Source organism: Pseudophryne corroboree, chromosome 5, assembly GCF_028390025.1.
Source record: "Pseudophryne corroboree isolate aPseCor3 chromosome 5, aPseCor3.hap2, whole genome shotgun sequence".
NCBI lineage: Eukaryota > Metazoa > Chordata > Amphibia > Anura > Myobatrachidae > Pseudophryne > Pseudophryne corroboree.
The window spans coordinates 130,232,764-130,255,007 of NC_086448.1; the positions used below are offsets into that span (position 1 = coordinate 130,232,764).

The window sequence follows — 22,244 nt, forward strand, 5'->3', positions numbered from 1 at the left end:
TCAGAGGAGGGGGAAGAAGGAGAGCAGATCAGAGGAGGGGGAAGAAGGAGAGCAGATCAGAGGAGGGGGAAGAAGGAGAGCAGATCAGAGGAGGGGGAAGAAGGAGAGCAGATCAGAGGAGGGGGAAGAAGGAGAGCAGATCAGAGGAGGGGGAAGAAGGAGAGCAGATCAGAGGAGGGGGAAGAAGGAGAGCAGATCAGAGGAGGGGGAAGAAGGAGAGCAGATCAGAGGAGGGGGAAGAAGGAGAGCAGATCAGAGGAGGGGGAAGAAGGAGAGCAGATCAGAGGAGGGGGTAGAAGGAGTGCAGAGGAAGGGAATGCAAAAGTGCAAACCAGAGATAGTGTATCAAAAGAACATTACAGACATAATAGGACAACACAGAACAATATATACACATGGAAGTTTACAGAAAACCATCTCTGGCTTAATCTGTACCCAAGATGATAGGCACAGCAGACAGGTTCAGAGTAAAATAATACTAAGGTGGAGGAGAGGGTTGATGTAGGTAAGGATTAACGCCTTTAATTAGAATTACTCCCAGTGAGGGGTATATTCACATGACAGGAGTTTTGGAGAATAATTAGGGACATTTTAAGACCTGAGAAGTCACAATACGGAGCTCCTTTTGGGTCAGTTTGTTCATGATAGTAAAGGCGATAAGTGTGAGAGGAGAAGGAGAAGGGGCAGTCCAAGGTTCCTTTAGGTCATAGGAAGCAGCAGCAATCTCAGACGGTGAGAGGGAAACATCAGCAGCCATAGAGGTATCGTGTCCACTTCAAAAATGGCACTGCGCACCGTGAGCCTGCTGCGTCATTTTTTAAATTCAAGATGTCTGCAGTGAGCCAATCGTGGCTCGCCATGTCATCATCCCACCCCCTTGGGCATACTAATATACCACTCACCTATGTAGCACTTTTTAACACGCAGATTTTGCTTCTGTCTTATAAATAAGTACTAACACTTTAAGCCTCTCACTAGTGTGCTGCCCTGGCGTGACTGGCATTCGCTGGGTTGGTGGGGTCCCATGCCCCGGACTTAAACTCAGTGTTAGGGACCCAGCAGAGATATTTATTAACATTATTTTCACAAAACAGATGTGAAAACGTGCGTTTCACACCCTTTTCACATTATTTTCGTATCACTGAAATGTACTGAAGAGCTTTTGGAGAAGTTTTCGTGAAAAACTGCTCCAAACCCTTTAATTATCATTTTTTTAGTAACCAACATCACATTCCCCATACTTATAATGGGAAATGCGATGTGGCCGAATTTACTAAGGAAAGAAAAATGTAAAAAAACACCACAGTGTGACCTGTGATATTAACACCAACTCAGGCTGGCGAAATCACAGGGCAGCATTGTGAGATCCCTACTTCTGTCCAGCTTTCTCTGCCCCCTGGCAGAAAAAGCTGTGCGGTACCCGGCTAGTGTGATCAGCTACAGATGGAGCCGCGCTCATCTGAGGCGACTCCATAGCAGGTGTGCACTCCCGGCGTGACTAGGCGATCCGTCCACCTAGTCACACCGGGAGCGCACAGAAAATCACGGCACCCTAGAGGATCAGATTTTTTTTTTACCCCAGCACCTGTAGGCCAAAAGTTTCTTATTGAGAAATTCAGAAAATATTAAATGAAGTAAACTGTGTTTATATGTCATCCTTAGGTTCAGTTATGTGGTGAGGGACGAGATTTGCTTCTGTCTGTCCACATGTTTTATGATTGGCAGCATCAAGCACTGGTTTTGCCTATTACATTGACAATAAATGGTTTGAATTGGGCCTGGACCACCAACCTGAGGCACCCCTGCAAGTGTCCCGCGGCACCCCAGGGTGCCACTGTACACAGTTTGAGAACCTCTGGTGTAGCACCATGTCATGTTGACCTTTAGTTGAACCATTAGTGGTTGACCTATTGACTGTAGAACTTTTTAGGGTAGATCTATAGACCAGATACCTTTTAGCTGAGCAACATAAAAACTGAAGAAAAAAAAAATCAAACCGTTTTTGGATGCAATTAACTTGAATACTGAATACCGCAAGTTAGAAAGTGTATACAACTAGAGAGCCTTTACCAATGCATCTCTGTTTGTGACTGGAGCCACGTAACCGCACAGGGCATCCTCACATAGGCAAAGTACTGTACACTGAGGGCATGCTGATGTAGAGGTGTGCGAAGATGTAAGTATCAGACATATCTCTTGCACCAAGTACAGCACTGGTGCAAGTGAGTGCTGATGATTGATATCAAACCCAGTGGACGGACAGGGGCGGTCCAGCTGCAGGGGTGTGTATATCACTGCATACATGCGCGCAATGCTGGAGTAATTACAGCTGACTTATGTTCACCACTGCATTGGCCAATAGATAACTAAGGTGCTTGGTACAGGTGTACATACAGCTGTCCAGTGCTGGGGATTTAATGTTAATATTACGCTCAGGCCTGTAGCTCTGAATCCGATGTACCCGATGTATGTGTACCATACTTATGTTAGGGCATGGGCGAATTTATTTACTAGTAAACCACAAAGTAATGATGTCTCACCCACTTCCGAGCCCCCCGACGTGTAGATTTTGCCTTCAGCAGCACAGGCCGCCAGGCTGTCTCTTGGTGTCGGTGGTCCCAATTTGGAGTACCAGGAGTCTTTCACAACATTATAGCAGTCCATTCTCTTTATAGGAAACAACTGAGAGCCACCTAAAATGTAAACAACGTTGTCCCAGAACACACACGCCGCATCCCGGCGCTTCTCAAAGGGGCACCGGATGTCAGTCCAATTATAATCCTGCAATGATGAAAACACTGGACCTTAATCATATGCCCACTACTTTGTACACACAGCAAGTAAAACACGGAGAGAAGTGCAGGGCTACAGCGTCACAACCAAACAGTATAACCTGTGTATGAAATAAGCTAAGAGGACACACGAGCTGTGGATTGTACCAATAAATAGAACGTACTTTGGGGTTAAAGTATCTACAGGACTGAGGCTGTGAGCCTCCAAATAGAGCAATCCGATAATCATGCTTCTTCCTCCGAGGTCTGGTGCCCTCCACGAGCTCCTCTCTGTCTTCCGGGGACAGCAGGTGATAACGCATCCCGCCTGAAGGAAACAACACAAAGGTTATCTGTTGTGCGAGCATGCAGTGGAAGTAGGATATACTGTACAACGTTATATGGCATTACTCCTGGTTTTTCTAGGTCATGGAACTACTAATCATCACAAGTGAAGCTGCCACCCAGGAAAGAAGACAGACGCCCATCGGAGCCACTGCAAAGTCCTCAGCAATTGCGTACTCATTTGCGGAGGACTTTGCGATGGCTCCGGTAGGCGTCTGTCTTCTTTCCTGGGCGGAATGACATGCCTGTGTTATTGCCACCACTGTCATGTTAACTCCCCCAAATGGTCCCTTCCTGTCAATCACCCTCTGCGTATAAAATGTCAGTGTGAGCTCTGTCATGTCATGTGCAGACGGCTGGTAATTGATCCATGCGAAAACATCACTATTGCGTGCAAGCATGAATGAAGGAATAAAAAGGGCAGGTGGGGACTAAGTAGATCATTTGCTAAGGAAAGGCTGCTCGATTGGAGGTAGGAGTGTGAGAAGCATTACGGATGTTAGGAAGGTTCCTAAATCTACTGTGTTTTTTGTCATTAATGCATGGAAGAACAACGGTCATTGAAGGACTGCACCTCGCCCTGGAAGACCCCCCGAAATTGCAACCCAGGGACCAAAGTGTGCTAACCAGGGAACTGCGAAAGAATAGGGGTCGTCTCATGCACACCACTGCACGAGAGTTTCCAATGGCCACTAATGTCTTGTTTCAACAAGAACACTTCGTAGGGAGGCCCATGCACTTAGATATTATGGGCGAGCAGATATTATGGGCTTACTCCTGGCATGCTGAGCAGATGTCTCCTGAGGCTGTCTTGAAAAAGGCTCAACTGAGCCGAAACGTCGACATGTATGTAAACTGTTGTCATTAAACGTGCCAAATTATGCAAGAGTATTTGTACAGGAAGAATGATGTTTGTTGGATTATGTTATAGTGTGAAATTTAGAAGTAAAAATAAGAATTTACTTACCGATAATTCTATTTCTCGTAGTCCGTAGTGGATGCTGGGAACTCCGTAAGGACCATGGGGAATAGCGGCTCCGCAGGAGACTGGGCACAAAAGTAAAGCTTTAGGACTACCTGGTGTGCACTGGCTCCTCCCCCTATGACCCTCCTCCAAGCCTCAGTTAGGATACTGTGCCCGGACGAGCGTACACAATAAGGAAGGATTTATGAATCCCGGGGGTAAGACTCATACCAGCCACACCAATCACACTGTACAACTTGTGATCTGAACCCAGTTAACAGCATGATAACAGAGGAGCCTCTTGATAGATGGCTCACAACAACAATAACCCGATTTAGTTAACAATAACTATGTACAAGTATTGCAGACAATCCGCACTTGGGATGGGCGCCCAGCATCCACTACGGACTACGAGAAATAGAATTATCGGTAAGTAAATTCTTATTTTCTCTGACGTCCTAGTGGATGCTGGGAACTCCGTAAGGACCATGGGGATTATACCAAAGCTCCCAAACGGGCGGGAGAGTGCGGATGACTCTGCAGCACCGAATGAGAGAACTCCAGGTCCTCCTCAGCCAGGTTATCAAATTTGTAGAATTTAGCAAACGTGTTTGCCCCTGACCAAGTAGCTGCTCGGCAAAGTTGTAAAGCCGAGACCCCTCGGGCAGCCGCCCAAGATGAGCCCACCTTCCTTGTGGAATGGGCTTTTACAGATTTTGGCTGTGGCAGGCCTGCCACAGAATGTGCAAGCTGAATTGTATTACAAATCCAACGAGCAATAGTCTGCTTAGAAGCAGGAGCACCCAGCTTGTTGGGTGCATACAGGATAAACAGCGAGTCAGATTTTCTGACTCCAGCCGTCCTGGAAACATATTTTCAGGGCCCTGACTACGTCGAACAACTTGGAGTCCTCCAAGTCACTAGGAGCCGCAGGTACCACAATAGGTTGGTTCAGATGAAACGCTGAAACCACCTTAGGGAGAAAATGAGGACGAGTCCTCAATTCCGCCCTGTCTGAATGGAAGATCAGATAAGAGCTTTTACAGGATAAAGCCGCCAATTTTGACACGTGACCACTTTCCATGTGAGATATTTTAACTCCACAGATTCAAGTGGTTCAACCAATGTGACTTTAGGAACCCCAAAACTACATTGAGATCCCAAGGAGCCACTGGAGGCACAAAAGGAGGCTGTATATGCAGTACCCCTTTTACAAACGTCTGAACTTCAGGAACTGAAGCTAGTTCTTTCTGGAAGAAAATTGACAGGGCCGAAATTTGAACCTTAATGGACCCCAATTTTAGGCCCATAGACACTCCTGTTTGCAGGAAATGCAGGAATCGACCTAGTTGAATTTCCTCCATCGAGGCCTTACTGGCCTCGCACCACGCAACATATTTTCGCCAAATGTGGTGATAATGCTTTGCGGTTACATCCTTCCTGGCTTTGATCAGGGTAGGGATGACTTCATCCGGAATGCCTTTTTCCTTCAGGATCCGGCGTTCAACCGCCCTGCCGTCAAAACGCAGCCGCGGTAAGTCTTGGAATAGATAGGGTCCTTGCTGGAGCAGGTCCCTTCTTAGAGGTAGAGGCCACGGGTCCTCTGTGAGCATCTCTTGAAGTTCCGGGTACCAAGTCCTTCTTGGCCAATCCGGAGCCACGAGTATAGTTCTTACTCCCCTCCGTCTTATAATTCTCAGTACTTTTGGTATGAGAGGAAGAGGAGGGAACACATACACTGACTGGTACACCCACGGTGTTACCAGAGCGTCCACAGCTATTGCCTGAGGGTCCCTTGACCTGGCGCAATACCTGTCCAATTTTTTGTTTAGGCGGGACGCCATCATGTCCACCTTTGGTTTTTCCCAACGGTTTACAATCATGTGGAAGACTTCTGGGTGAAGTCCGCACTCTCCCGGGTGGAGGTCGTGCCTGCTGAGGAAGTCTGCTTCCCAGTTGTCCACTCCCGGAATGAACACTGCTGACAATGCTATCACATGATTTTCCGCCCAGCGAAAAATCCTTGCAGCTTCTGCCATTGCCCTCCTGCTTCTTGTGCCGCCCTGTCTGTCTACGTGGGCGACTGCCGTGATGTTGTTCGACTGGATCAGCACCGGCTGACCTTAAAGCAGAGGTCTTGCTTGGCTTAGGGCATTGTAAATGGCCCTTAGCTCCAAGATATTTATGTGAAGTGATGTCTCCAGGCTTGACCACAAGCCCTGGAAATTTCTTCGCTGTGTGACTGCTCCCCAGCCTCGCAGGCTGGCATCCGTGGTCACCAGGACCCAGTCCTGAATGCCGAATCTGCGCCCTCTAGAAGATGAGCACTCTGCAACCACCACAGAAGAGACACCCTTGTTTTGGTGACAGGGTTATCCGCTGATGCATCTGAAGATGCGATCCGGACCATTTTTTCAGCAGGTCCCACTGGAAAGTTCTTGCGTGGAATCTGCCGAATGGAATTGCTTCGTAGGAAGCCACCATTATTTCCCAGGACCCTTGTGCACTGATGCACTGACACTTGGCCTGGTTTTAGGAGGTTTCTGACTAGTTCGGATAACTCCCTGGCTTTCTCCTCCTGGAGAAACACCTTTTTCTGGACTGTGTCCAGGATCATCCTTAGGAATAGAAGACGTGTCGTCGGGATCAGCTGCGATTTTGGAATTATAAGAATCCAACCGTGCTGCCGCACACTACTTGAGATAGTGCTACCCCGACTACCAACTGTTCCCTGGATCTTGCCCTTATCCGGAGATCGTCCAAGTAAGGGATAATTAAAACTCCCTTACTTTGAAGGAGTATCATCATTTCGGCCATTACTTTGGTAAAGACCCGGGGTGCCGTGGACAAACCAAACGGCAGCGTCTGAAACTGATAGTGACAGTTCTGTACCACAAACCTGAGGTACCCTTGGTGAGAAGGGTAATTTGGGACATGGAGATAAGCATCCTTGATGTCCAGAGACACCATATAATCCCCTTCTTCCAGGTTTGCAATCACCGCTCTGAGTGACTCCATCTTGAATTTGAACCTTTGTAAGTGTTCAAGGATTTCAGATTTAAATTAGGTCTCACCGAGCCGTCCGGCTTCGGTACCACAAACAGCGTGGAATAATACCCCTTTCCCTGTTGTAGGAGGGGTACCTTGATTATCACCTGCTGGGAATACAGCTTGTGAAGGATCCAGGGGTCCACCTGTGAGTGAGCCCACTGCACGCTGAAATTTTTGAGACGGGCCCCCACCGTGCCTGAGTCCGCTTGTAAAGCCCCAGCGTCATGCTGAGGACTTGGCAGAAAACGGGAGAGGGCTTCTGTTCCTGGGAACTGGCTGTTTGCTGCAGCCTTTTTCCTCTCCCTCTGCCACGGGGCAGAAATGAGGAGCCTTTTGCCCGCTTGCCCTTATGGGGCCCAAAGGACTGCGCCTGATAATACGGCGTCTTCTTATGTTGAGAGGCTACCTGGGGTAAAAATGTGGATTTCCCAGCCGTTGCCGTGGCCACCAGGTCTGTTAGACCTACCCCAAATAACTCCTCCCTTTTATAAGGCGATACTTCCATATGCCTTTTGGAATCAGCATCACCTGACCACTGTCTTGTCCATAACCCTCTTCTGGCAGAAATGGACCGCACACTTACTCTTGATGCCAGTCGGCAAATATCCCTCTGTGCATCACGCATATATAGAAATGCATCTTTTAAATGCTCTATAGTCAGTAATATACTGTCCCTATCTAGGGTATCAATATTGTCAGTCAGGGAATCCGACCAAGCCACCCCAGCACTGCACATCCAGGCTGAGGCGATTGCTGGTCGCAGTATCACACCCGTGTGAGTGTATATACATTTTACTGCTTTCTGTCAGCAGGTTCCTTAAGGGCGGCCGTATCCGGGGACGGTAGTGCCACCTGTTTAGACAAGCGTGTAAGCGCTTTATTCACCCTAGGGGGTGTTTCCCAACGTGCCCTATCCTCTGGCGGGAAGGGGTATGATGCTAATAACTTTTTAGGAATTAACAGTTTTTATCGGGGGAAACCCACGCATCATCACACACTTCATTTAATTCCTCAGATGCAGGAAAAACTACAGGCAGTTTTTTCTCACCCAACATAATACCCTTTTTAGTGGTACTGGTATTATCAGAAATGTGTACAAACATTTTCCATAGCCTCAATCATGTAACGTGTGGCCCTACTGGAAGTCACATTCGTCTCTTAATCGTCGACACTGGAGTCAGTATCCGTGTCGGCGTCTGTATCTGCCATCTGCGGTAACGGGCGTTTTAGAGCCCCTGATGGCTTTTGAGACCCCTGGACAGGCACAGGCTGAGTCGCCGGCTGTATCATGTCATCAATCTTTTGTAAAGAGCTGACAACTGTCACATATTCCTTCCATAAGCTCATACACTCAGGTGTCGACTCCCTAGGGGGTGACATCTCTGTTACAGGCAATTTCTCCGCCTCCACATCATTTTCCTCCTCATACATGTTGACACAACGTACCGACACACAGCACACACACAGGGAATGCTCTGATAGAGGACAGGACCCCACTAGCCCTTTGGGGAGACAGAGGGAGAGTATGCCAGCACACACCAGAGCGCTATATATATACAGGGATAACCTTATATAAGTGTTTTTCCCCTTATAGCTGCTGTATTGTTATACTGCGCCTAATTAGTGCCCCCCTCTCTTTTTTAACCCCTTTCTGTAGTGTAGTAACTGCAGGGGAGAGCCAGGGAGCTTCCCTCCAACGGAGCTGTGAGAGAAAATGGCGCCAGTGTGCTGAGGAGATAGGCTCCGCCCCCTTCTCGGCGGCCTTTTCTCCCGTTTTTCTGTGGAATCTGGCAGGGGTTAAAATTCATCCATATAGCCCTGGGGGATATATGTGATGTATTTTCGCCAGCCAAGGTGTTTTTATTGCTGCTCAGGGCGCCCCCCCCTAGCGCCCTGCACCCTCAGTGACCGAAGTGTGCTGAGGAGCAATGGCGCACAGCTGCAGTGCTGTGCGCTACCTTGGTGAAGACAGGATGTCTTCTGCCGCCGATTTTCCGGACCTCTTCTTGCTTCTGGCTCTGTAAGGGGGCCGGCGGCGCGGCTCTGGGACCGGACTCCGAGGCTGGGCCTGTGTTCGGTCCCTCTGGAGCTAATGGTGTCCAGTAGCCTAAGAAGCCCAATCCACTCTGCACGCAGGTGAGTTCGCTTCTTCTCCCCTTAGTCCCTCGATGCAGTGAGCCTGTTGCCAGCAGGTCTCACTGAAAATAAAAAACCTAAAACTAAACTTTCACTAAGAAGCTCAGGAGAGCCCCTAGTGTGCACCCTTCTCGGTCGGGCACAAAAATCTAACTGAGGCTTGGAGGAGGGTCATAGGGGGAGGAGCCAGTGCACACCAGGTAGTCCTAAAGCTTTACTTTTGTGCCCAGTCTCCTGCGGAGCCGCTATTCCCCATGGTCCTTACGGAGTTCCCAGCATCCACTAGGACGTCAGAGAAAGGCCAATTGCTTTAATATTAATAAAATAGTACATGCACAAAAGCCTTCACTTACTGATCACCATCTTCAGGCATTCTGGATTATACTGTATCAGAGGCTCTGCCTGCACTGTTTTACTAAGAAAGTTCTTGGAAATAAGCGGAAATCTGACTTTGGCAAGAATATCCACCATGTATGGTTGTCGGTTTGGTTCATCATATTTTAACCACCTCACTGCAGCATCATAAACCTAGAGAACACATGGAAATAGACAAAAGATATTTAACAATTACATTTCCAAATTTACAAGAATTACATTTGTGAGTGGGTAATCTGGAGCCCTGGGGAAGCACTGGGCAAACACCTGCCCAGCTGAACGGCCCCCTGACAGGGCCTGCCCTCCAAGTCGACCCTGAGCTCCCTGATGCCTGCTCTCCCTTCAGCTCCAGCTATACCAAATTTGTGATCCGGCAACATCTTTCCCCGAACGTCTGCTGGAGATTGCCGGGACTGGAATCTCTACAGGCTTCGCTGTGAATATTTGGGGCATTGGAGAGGAGCCGCCAGCACAGCACGCCACGCAGCACCTTGGGAAAAGGTTAGGCGATACCGGCATTGTGGTACACCTGCTTTATTTCACGGAGTACAGAGCCACTACAACTAGATGCATTGTCATCATTTCCAGTTATAACGCTCCATCACGTCGAGATATAACGTGTATGCCTCAGACACATTGCTCCTGCGTGCCTCTGCCACATGGAACTTTGACATGCCTATCGACCTCTGTGTGATGTAGCTCTCTAGATTACCCCTTTCGCTGATGTGAACCTTCCTAATCTACTCTCTGCACCGACCATTACCACATGTAATGTATTTTTGCCTCTTCTGACCTCACATGGAAAAGTTCCTGGTGTCCACACCTATGTCCTCCTCTGGTCCTACTCCAGGCGTTCGCGAGGACACCTTCCACAGAAACTCTTCCGACTCTGACTGCTCCACCACTCGCTATCGTTCCCAACGGAAACGTACTAACATTGCGACTACTAAACAACATAAAATGAAACCTACAGATATTGCAGCGGTGTTGGGGCCTCTCCTAGATGAGAAGCTGGCAGGCATTAAGGAGGCCATAGACTCCACCTTGACCCAACTGACCCAACATAATGGCCGCTTGGATGAAGTCGAGCAGAGGGTCTCAACGTTGGAGGACGACCTGCAATCTGCGCAGGCCACTATAGAGTCCCAAACTAAGGAAATTAGAGGCCTCGCTGATAAGCTCGATGACTTGGAGAATCAGAGCCGTGGGAATAACCTGAGGGTGGTGGGCATTCCGGAGTCGATAAGGGGTCATGCACTGATTGACCTTCTTTCCACCTGGCTGCCAAAAAAATTGGACATGGATCTGCACGGTTCGCCGTTAGCCATTGAACGGGCTCATAGACTGGGACCTGAGTGCAGAGATTCTGCTGGACGCCCTCGCCCTGTTATTATGAGAATACTCGATTATGCGGACAAAACCAGGCTCTTAGATCATTACCGCAAATCGGAAAGTCTACTTTACAAGGGAGAAAGAGTACTTATATTCCAGGACTTTTCCACCTATGTCGCTAACAGACGCAGAGAGTTCGCCCCACTGTGCAAACAACTATTTGAAGATAAAGTCAAGTTCTCACTGTTGTATCCAGCCCGCCTTCGAGTCTTTGTTGATGGCAAACCGCTCTTCTTCGATGATCCACTGGCGGCGAAGGCCCATTTTGCTTCTCCTGATTCTTGACTATTGAGTCTTTATTGACGTTTGCTCTCCCGTTCAATTGCTATCACCTACGGGTCACATGGTGTTAGGGGTATGATGGTGGCATACCATCTATGTATGCCAGCGGTTATGCCTCTACTTGTTTCATGTTTGTCGGTTTGATGTTATTGTTTGTTAGTTTTAGTAATTTTTGTGCCTGCTGGATGATAGGTCTCGATCCTCCATAGGTTGTCCCCTCCTTGCTCGCTGGGACTGGGAGGGACACCGCTTTACCTATATAATTTTGATGCTTTACTCTCCATCTATAGGGATAGGGTAGCATGACTGACCATACTGCTCCCCAATCATCTAGCCCGGTAGTTACCCCACTTTTTGATTTTAACATAATATCCTGGAATGTAGAAGGTCTTAATAGTCCCATTAAACGCAAAAAGGTACTCAAACACCTCTCTCGTATGACCCCTCACGTTGTGTTTTTACAGGAGACACAAAGGGTACATGAGTCCTATATTTCCCTAAAAGCCCCTTGGATTGAAGATTGCATCTCTGCTCCTTATACCAACGAAACCAGAGGTGTTGCTATTCTCTTTCACAGGACTCTCCAGTATTCAATCCTTAAAAACTTTATTGATCCGGAGGGTAGATTTATCTTGTTAGATGTCTCCATAGCTGATACAGTATATACCTTTTTGAACCTTCATGCACCTACCGGATCTAACAACCTCTTTTTTGCAGATATTCTCCAGAGAGTTCTAACTTGGGGCGGTCAGAATTTGATTTTAGGGGGTGACTTCAACACGGTCGTCAATCCATCCATGGACAGATCGGGGATGAGTACTAAAAGAACCGGACCATCTCCTTATCTTCTTTTCTCTTTCTGTTCTCAACTTGCTTTACTAGACCCTTGGCATATCCATCACCCCCTCCATCGAGATTACTCTTTCTACTCACACCCACACTCCACTCACTCTCGCATTGACTATCTATTCTTATCTAAACACCTTTTCTTTAAAGTCTCTCACACTTCAATTAAGGATATAATTATTTCAGACCATGCCTCCATATCTTTGTCCCTGCATTTAGCTTTTACCCCAGTGTGTCTCCAAATGTTGGAGGTTCCCGGCATATCTCATGCATTCTGAGGATTTTTTACTTCATCTTAAACACACCTGGCTTAACTATGTCACTAACAATTTGGAACAAGAACCTAATGTTCCACTTTTCTGGGGGGCCTCTAAAGCTGTCCTCAGAAGACACATTATTTCTTATGTCAACTCTAAGCGTAAGAAATGTAATTCTAAATTGCAGGAGCTGAGTGCGGAGCTCACACGTGCTTATCGTGCTTATATACGATGCGATAGTCCGATTCACAAGGAAACGTACCTCATGGCAAAACAAATTTATGACACTTTTCTTACCGAACAAGCCCAAACAAGTTATGACTATGGCCGGAATAGGTTTCATAGATGGGGGAATAAGTCAGGGAAGCTTTTGGCCAATCTAGTCAGGGGACCTCGGAACAAAACATGGGTAGATGCATTACACAGTTCTGGAAATATTCTTTCTAATCCCAATGATATGTGTTCTGCTTTTATGCGCTTTTATAAATCTCTGTATACTATGGGCACCGACAATACGATCGATGGCCAGCCCTTTTTGAACGAAACACAGTTGCCGGAGCTCACGTCGGAAGAGAGAGACTTGTTGGATGCTCCTGTCACCGATGATGAGGTTCAGGCCACCATTAAGTCTCTCCGTAATGGAAAGAGCCCTGGTCCTGACGGCTTCAATGCCGAATTCTATAAGATGCTGAGTGCTGATATTCTTCCGGTACTAACAAAGCTATATAACCATATCCTTACGACCGGTGAGACTCCCCTTTGTTTTAATGAGGCACGGCTCATCGTACTTGCGAAGCCCGGTAAGGATCCCACCCTGGTAGGGTCATACCGCCCTATTTCACTCCTCAACCAGGATTTTAAAATCTTAACTAAAATAATGGCTAACAGATTGCAGTCTTGCTTGCCCCACCTGATTTCACCTGCACAGATGGGGTTTGTCAAGAGTAGACAATCCACCCGGGGAATAAGAGCGGCCTTAGCTGCAATATCTCACACTCATCTCAGTCAAGCCAAAAGTAATATTATTATAAATCTAGATGCAGAAAAGGCGTTTGATAAGATAGCCTGGCCTCATCTGACTAGAGTACTTGCACACCAATGCTTTGGCACGTTGTTCTGTAACTTAGTGCAGACCATATACACTAGCCCTGTAGCGCAAGTTTTAGTTAACAATGTGACATCCGCCCCTTTCACGCTGGAAAAAGGCACCAGACAAGGATGCCCTTTATCTCCCCTTCTTTTTAATTTGGCGTTAGAGCCCCTTATAAGATATATTCTGTTGCATAGGGATTACAGGGGCATTGCAGTGGGCACTCAGGAACTGAAGGTGGTGGCGTTAGCTGATGACCTTCTCCTTTTTATGTCCGATCCTCACCTTTCGATTCCACGGTTGATTAACGCGATTGACCGCTTTTCTTCTTTCGCAGGGTTTTCTATTAATTATGGGAAGTCAGAGGCATTGTCCATGTTTGGACAGGCGAGAACGGGATGGGGGGACACATTTCCTTTTAAATGGGCAACTGCTTATATAACCTTTCTAGGAGTGGCGCTCCCCTCTCATCCCTCTCATTTATACCGATACAATATTACCCCAGTCTTGCTTAAGATAAAAAATGAGCTTGGCCTTTGGCAGGCCCTCCCTCTTAACTTGCTGGGGCGCTGCAACCTATTCAAGATGGCCAGCTTCCCAAAACTTCTCTATATCTTACAGATGACTCCTTTATTATTATCTAGTCCGGATCTATCCTCACTAAATGCCTCCATTACCAAATTTATCTGGTCTGGCAAGCGACCCCGGATCAGTTTGAAAAAAACTATCCCAAACGGTATCCAGAGGTGGAGTTAACCTACCTAATATCAAACAATACAACCTTGCTTGTCTCCTCCGCATTGCCATGGATTGGCTTGGTGATAACAACTACTACACGGATTCCATTCTGGACTCTCAATTCTGCGTTCCTCTATCCCTCAGTTATCTTCTCCATGCCCGGCCTTCCAAATTGACCTTGAATATAACTGATAATCTATTGCTATTTCCTATTAAACAGGCGTGGAGAATGGCGCGGAAACCTCTTAAGCTTCAATGTTTTTATTCACTTTCGCTACCCCTAGTAGGCAACCTGGAGTTTCAGGAGGGGAGGGCCTTAAGACCCTTCACTACCTGGCATTCTTCTGGTGTACGCAACCTACGCGACTTACTTAATGCATCCCGCCTCCCACTATCCTTTGCAGAAGCAAAGGATAAATATGGCTTACACCCTCGACAGGAGTTTTCTTACTTTCAGGCAATTCACTACCTTAAAACTGTTTTGCCCAAACTGACAGATCATGACTTTCTTGATCCCCTTACCACACTTCTCCACTCTGGTTTCTACTCCATCTCGACTATATATGCACGTATCCGCACAGAAATTGACCCAGACACGGATCTTCCGGAACTGTCCCAATGGTCCTCCCATATTCCATCGGTCACCCCTGACTCCCTCTTAAACCATTTTCAGTTAACTCTGAAACTTATTCCAGCTAGCTCATATCAAGAAATGGCCTATAAAATACTTCATAGAGCTTATATCTCACCTAAACGCCGTCATCTAATGGGCATCTCGGAAGAGGCGAGATGTACTAAATGTTTAACAGATGGGGCGGACCTTCTACATTGTTTTTGGGATTGTAGTTCGGTAAGAAAGTTTTGGCATGAGGTACATCGATATGGCACTGCGACACTCTGCATATCTTTTCATTTTACTATATCCTGGGCACTGTTTGGTTATTTAGCGGACCAGACGGACATCCCTAGGACCAATAAATAACCTTGTGATATTGTCAGCGGTTAGCAGGAAAGCAATCCTACAACAGTGGATTCATAACTCTGTTCCCACTCTCTCAATGGTAACATCTAGATAATTTTTTTTATTTACCATGGACTGGCTGGAGGCATCTATCCATAAGGAAACACTCACTCCAACTCTATTCCAATGTTGGGATAACTACATTCAGACACTCCCCGTACACACTAAACAAGCAATTCAAAACTGCTTCCAATATACTTCATGGTATTTACTTCACACTATAGACCATCCAAACCCCTTGGGCCTTTGATTACTATACCTTCATACCTCTTCTTTAGGTTTCTTTCTGCTTTTCTCTATGTTTTCTTGTATACCAGGCTGCTTGGGAGATTGCTCTCCTAGATTTGGAGAGGTCTCTGTGGATGGATCGACGGCCCGTGACTTCTGGCAGGTTTTAAATGTTTTCAGTTTTATCTTATTTTAGTTATAGTGTTTATATCTGGAGAAATTGATGCAATGTATCTGTACTGGTGAAAATTATCACTCTATATGTTCTCTTTTTCATTTATATTGTGCTCACAAATTCTATTCTCCGCTATTATCTGTTACACACACGTTCTTTTTATTGGAATGTTTAAATGTTTTACTTGTGGAAAATTTTGAAAATGTGTTTTTGATTTCTCATTTCTTCTTGTTCTATTGTAAGACTGATATTCCATATCCTACTGTCCTCTGGCAGGACAACCCAATGTTCGCACTGTTATACCTTACTATTTCAATATTCCCCGTCTCGAATTGCTATATTTTCATTTTTGTAATGTGAGAAGTCGGATTAAAAATATTTTGAAAAAAAAAAAGAATTAAATTTGTAAACATTTATTAAAAACACACTTGATTGACAAACAGCAACAAAAAAAATTCAAAAATGTATTATTAGAGGCAAACCAAAATTACAATGGTCAAATAGGATTACCTGATCTTCTGCACGAACAGTTAAGGTATCTTGGTTTAGTAGATGAGTTACGCGTTTCACATCCAACTGTAGAAATTCATCTGTTTTGTAAACTTCAGTGAAATGTTGATGAATGAAATCATCCGCAGTGGCTTTTAGTTCTGGACAATCAAGACATTCTGCTAGAACACTAATGCCTAAAAAACAAATTGGATATGTGGATTTAATGTAATATGGGAATGTTTCACTGCAAATGACCTCATGTTTCACATATTCAATTACTATTTTTTTCCTAGAACATTTGTCAACTTTGGCAAATTGTCCCTATTATTTTCAAACTCTTTTCCAAGAGTAATTAAAAACAAACAAACAAACAAAAACTCAAGATACAGTGTTGTTTTTATGATTTCAAATAGAATCAGGCCCAGATTTATTAAAACTTGGAGAGTGACAAATTGCATGGTGATAAAGTGCCAACCAATCAGCTCCCAACTGTCATTTTTTCAAACACAGCCTGTAACATGGCAGTTCGGAGTTGGTTGGTTGGCTTTTTATCACTGTGCAATTTCTCTCTCTCCAAGGCTTGATAAATCTGGATCACAGTGTCTATCTTTACATTTACAAGTCCCATGCTTACCTAAACAGTTAGAGGCATCAACCTGTTCTTTTAGGAAATCCACACACATTCTCTTGACAGGCTCTATCTGGTATTGATTAGCAGCATCTAATAAGGACTGTACGTTGTTACTATTTACAGAAATTCTGAAAATAAATAAAAATATATACTTTTAGTACATAGCTATAAATTCTGATGAATCAATATAACATGAAGCTAAACGCATTTCGTAACTTCAGGCGGACATTCTGTTAGGTGCGAGTTCCCTCATACAGCATTATAACGCAGGTAATGTGAAGGAGGCCAATTCTATTAGAAGACAGAGGTGAGCATTACTCGCCCCCTATGTGTCAGAGCACTAGAAGACTTTACCCATAGCTGAATGTAATTTGGTTTTGCGGCCGTATCTAGCTTGCTTTTGGCCAATGTAGAATCATATGCAGCTCAACTGAATGTCTGCTTGTGGCTGAAGGGATGGGAAGCAGTTAGTTTCCTGGCTGTTGGGATCCCGGCGGTAAGAATACCGACGCCGGAATGCTGACAGCCAAGGGAAACCCGGTGGTCGGAACCCCGAGCGGAAATAATACCGGGTCCGAATCGTGGCGAGCGCAGCAAGCCCTCGAGGGGACACACTGAGCTTTCCGCCAGGATTCCGGCGTCGGAATTATGACCGCCGGGATCCCATACTGAATCCGAAGGGACGTAACTAAGTCGGAACAGGGCGCATATATATGCAAAGTTCAGAGAGCGTGTTGACAGGATTGCAAGCTATGCGGGCTGGGCAAGTGTTACAAAAAACGGGATCCGGTCTGAAGATCGACAGTGTCTAGGTCGACAATGTTTAGGTCGACCACTATAGGTCGACAGTCACTAGGTCGACATGGATGGAAGGTCGACAGGGTTTCTAGGTCGACAGGTCTAAAGGTCGACATGAGTTTTTCAAAAATTTTTTCTTTTTTTGAATTTTTTCATACTTAATGATCCACGTGGACTACGATTGGAACGGTAAAGTGTGCCGAGCGAAGCGGTAGCGGAGCGAAGGCACCATGCCCGAAGCATGGCGAGCGAACGCGGTGCACTAATTTGGGATCCCGGTCACTCTACGAAGAAAAAAACACCAAAAAAAAATAAAAAAATCCTCATGTCGACCTTTAGACCTGTCGACCTAGCACATGTCGACCTAGAAACCCTGTCGACCTTCCATCCATGTCGACCTAGTGACTGTCGACCTATAGTGGTCGACCTATAGTGGTCGACCTAGACACTGTCGATTTGATGAACCACACCCACAAAAAACATGAGTTCCTAAATTCAGTATAATTATAAACAATACGATTACAATATGAATATTAAACAAAGCAATTGTCTGACAACTACATTTCAAGGCAATGGTACCAAAATCCCCAATAATCTGTCATTACAGTCCTAGTTTTAAGATTATCCATGCTTACATGGTTAAATTAGATTGACCTAGGCATTCATTAAGTCATACTGTATATGCTCACGCATGGATATCCTTAAAATCTGGACAGGAATGGTGGATTTGGGAACCTCTGTTCTATAGTACACTTATCGTGCAGGCCTCCAAATGAACAGTGTCTGATTACATCTGTGTAGATTACAAACAAGTATAGATAGGGAGGATATCAGGAATTGGGTAAGCCTACATACAGTAAGGCCTCACATTTATAACAATTTAGCAATTTCACTTCCACATTCAGCATCTTCTTTTCATTGAACCACACGCGACTAAAATATATGCATGTTCCACATTAGATAATATCTAATAATTACTGTTTTAGAAACGATATGCACAGTCTCCTAGTCCATGCACTTGCACTAATGCAACTTAGCAAATATCGGAATACTGTGTATATCACGCGTTGGGTATGGCATGCCGGCTGCCGGGATCCCGTCGGTCCCGGGATCACTATTCCCTCATACTGTTACATGCAGATAGTAAATGAGTAACTTAATACGGATGTGAAATATGATTGTCATAAAACTGTGGGGTCTATTTACTAAGCCTTGGATGGAGATAAAGTGGACAGAGATAAAGTACCAGCCTTGGGATCAATGGAATCGGAGGAAATAGGTAGACCAACCGGTAAGGCCACAGCGACGTCAGTGCATCTACTGCCCTCACCTGAGGGTCCCTGGTTCATGAGCAATTCCAGTGGAGCTTCTTGTCGAGTCGAGAAGCCATCATGTGGGCAGCCCCACTGGTCGATGATCTGCTGAAACACCTGATGGTGGAGCCCCCACTCACCCTTGTGGAGATTGGGACGACTCAGGAAGTCCGCTTCCCAGTTGTCCACTGAAGAATGCTGACATTGCTCTTGCATTTCTTTCTGCCAAGAGGAGTATCTTTGACACTTCTCGCATGCAGAACCTGCTTTTTGTCCCTCCTTGTCGATTGATGTACGCCACCGCCGTTGCGTTTTCCGACTGAACTTGGATCGCGTGATCCCTGAGGAGAGGCCTGAAGCAGAGCACTTAGATCGCCCGAAGCTCCAGAATGTTGATCGGAAGTAGGGCTTTGTAGGGCTGACCACCTGCCCTGGAACCGAGCCCCCTGGGTGACAGCTCCCCATTCTCTCAGACTCGCATCTGTCATGAGGAGGATTCAATCCTGAATGCCGAAACTTCGACCTTCCAGTAGGTTTGAGGACTGTAGCCACCACAGGAGGGAAATTCTGGCCTGAGGTGACAGCCGTATTATCTGGTGCATCTAAAGACGTGATCCACGTGGACCACTTGCTCAGGAGATCCAACTGAAATGTTCTTGAATGGAACCTTCCATACTGGATCGCCTCGTATGAGGCTACCATTTTCCCCAACAATCTTATGCAAAGATGGATGGATATTCGTGTAGGCCGTAGAACCATTCTGACTATATCCTGGAGTTTTCTCGCTTTGTTCTCTGGGAGGAACACTTTCTGGGCCACAGTATCCAGTAACATCCCCAGGAACAGGAGCTACTGAGTTGGCTCCAGGTGGGACTTCTGTAAATTGAAGAACCACCCATGGTGTGACAGAAGTTGGATAGTGTGGTCTATATGGAGCAATAAAAGCTCCCTGGATCTCTTTAACAAGAGATTGTCCGGATACGGGACAATATTGACCCCCTGGATCCTGAGTTGGAACATCATCTCCGCCATCACCTTCGCGAACACCCTCGGAGCTGTGGACACGCTTAATGGTAGCACCCGGAACTGGTAGTGATCTTCAGCAGAGCAAACCGCAAGTAAGCCTGGTGAGGTGGCCAAATCGGGATATGGAGAGAGGCGTCTTTTAAATCCAGTGAGACCATGAACTCCCGTTCTTCCACTCCCGTAATCACTGCTCGCAAGGATTCCATCTTGAACTTGAAAACCTTTAGGTAAGGGTTCAAGGATATTAGATTCAAAATGGGCCTTACCGAACCGTCCGGTTTCGGCACCACAAACAGGTTGGAGTAGTAACCCTTTCCCTGTTGCTGCAGTGGCACTGGAACAATGACTCGGGACTGAACCAATTTTAGGATGGCCTGTTGCAGCGTAACACGCGTATCCTCCAAAGCTGGTAAGCTTCATTTGAAAAGTCGTTGGGGAGGAGCGCCGTCGACCTCCAGCTTGTAGCACTGACAAATTAGGTCGTTTACCCAGGTATCCTGGCAGGAGCTTTCCCAGAAGCGGCTGAAGTGACGCTGCCGAGCTCCCACCTCGAGATTCCCTCAGGTTGGGTGGGCACCGTCATGCTGAGGCCTTAGAGCAGTGGTTTTCAACCACTGTGCCGCGGCACACTGGTGTGCCGCCAGTGGCTTTCAGATGTGCCGCCAGAGATGCGCTGGCCGTCATCACGCTGGTGAACTTTGGCAGCGCAGCGTGACACATCGCCTGCCCACCCGCCCGCCGCAAGCCCGGCTGCCCGCCCGCCGCCGCCAGGCTGCCCGCCCGCCGCCGCCAGGCAAGTGCTGCTCCCTACTGCTCCTCACTACTAACGGCTGCATTAACCCCTGCCTGCCAGCCGCCAGCAAAGTGCTGCTCCCTGCTGCACCTCACTGCTCACGGCTGCATTAACCCCTGCCGGCTGACGCTGAGGGAGGGAGAGGCAAAAGGAAAAGTGATACTGGAACCTTACAGGTAAGGTCCAGTGTATTTGCATTAATTTTACAGTAATAGCTGTGTGAACAGTGTGCAGAATTAATGTGGGGGCCAATATGTGTAATTACTGTGGAGGGCCCATGTGTGTAATTACTGTGTGTGTGTGTGTGTGTGTGGGGGGGGGGGGTGTAATTACTGTGTGCGGGGGGGGGCAATGTGGGCGGGGACGATATGTGTAATTACTGTGGGTGGACAATATGTGCAATTAATGTGTGTGGGGGGGCAATATGTGTAATTACTGTGGGGACCAACGTGTGTTTTAATTCCCCATGTGGGCCAAAGTGAGTTGTTGGTTTTTTTTTGGGGGGGGGGGGGGGTTGTCCGTGGGGTACTGATGGTGTGCCTTGGCAATTTTTGAATTTTGTTCGGCGTGCCCCGAATTGAAAAAGGTTGAAAATCACTGCCTTAGAGGAAGCTAAACTGGAGCTCTGTTCCTGAGAACCTGCGGTTGCTGGTTTTCTTGTCTTACTTCTGGTGCCTCTAGCTGCATTGGAGGCACCTCTAGCCCTAGATCTAAATCTGTTAGACCGAAAGGACTGGGCAGACGGCCCCGAATAGGAACGTCTAGCCGGCAGGGCCCCAGAGGGGAGAAACGTGGATTTCCCCGCAGTAACTTTTCGAAATCCACGTATCCAATTCAAACCCCCGAAGAGCCATCTCCTGAAAAAGGAACAGACTCTACACTGCGCTTGGACGGTGCGTCCGTTATCCACGGACGCAACCACAAAGCTCTGCGAGCCGACACTGCCATAGCAGTGGTCCTAGCATTAATATTGCCTATCTCCTTGAGAGAGTCACACAGGACGCATGCAATGTCTTGAATGTGTTTTAGGAGAGTCACCGCAGTGACCAGGGACATATCCCCCGAGAGGCCCTCTTGAATTTGAGTAGCCCACGTATGAATGGCATGAGTCATCCACAACTCGCTATGACCGGTCTTTGTGATATTCCAGCTGCTGTGTAGATAGACTTTAGTGTAGTCTCTATTTTTCTATCCCCAGGGTCCTTTATGGTAAAGGAGTCCGGAGCTGGCAGCACCGCCTTTTTAGATAGGCGAGAGACTGATACGTCTACAGCCAGGGGTTCTTCCCAGAGTTTCCTGCCTTCAGCAGCAAATGGGAAAGTGTGCAAAAACCGTTTTGCCACTTGGTATTTCTTATCTGGATTTTTCCAGGCTAACTTAAACAGGCCATCCAGTTCTGCAGAATCAGGGAAACGGACACTGAGTTTGTCTGTGTTAAGAAAAACGACTGCTGTGCTACAGTGTCCTCTAGAGGGAGTTTTAACACATCCCGTATAGCCAGAATGAGGGGCTCAATACCC

At 46.7% G+C, this 22,244-nt stretch overlaps 1 protein-coding gene across 1 annotated transcript in view; it reads right to left on the minus strand.

Annotated features, from left to right (window-relative positions):
* The window catches only part of KLHL7 (kelch like family member 7), a 71,563-nt gene that overhangs the window by 36,650 nt on the left and 12,669 nt on the right, over positions 1-22,244 (minus strand). The window contains exons 4-8 of the mRNA XM_063921717.1: positions 16,798-16,922; positions 16,182-16,357; positions 9,621-9,795; positions 2,957-3,099; positions 2,541-2,781 (exon numbers count right to left, since the gene is read on the minus strand). Coding sequence (XP_063777787.1) covers positions 2,541-2,781; positions 2,957-3,099; positions 9,621-9,795; positions 16,182-16,357; positions 16,798-16,922 — 860 coding nt within the window. The remainder of the gene's footprint in view (positions 1-2,540; positions 2,782-2,956; positions 3,100-9,620; positions 9,796-16,181; positions 16,358-16,797; positions 16,923-22,244) is intronic.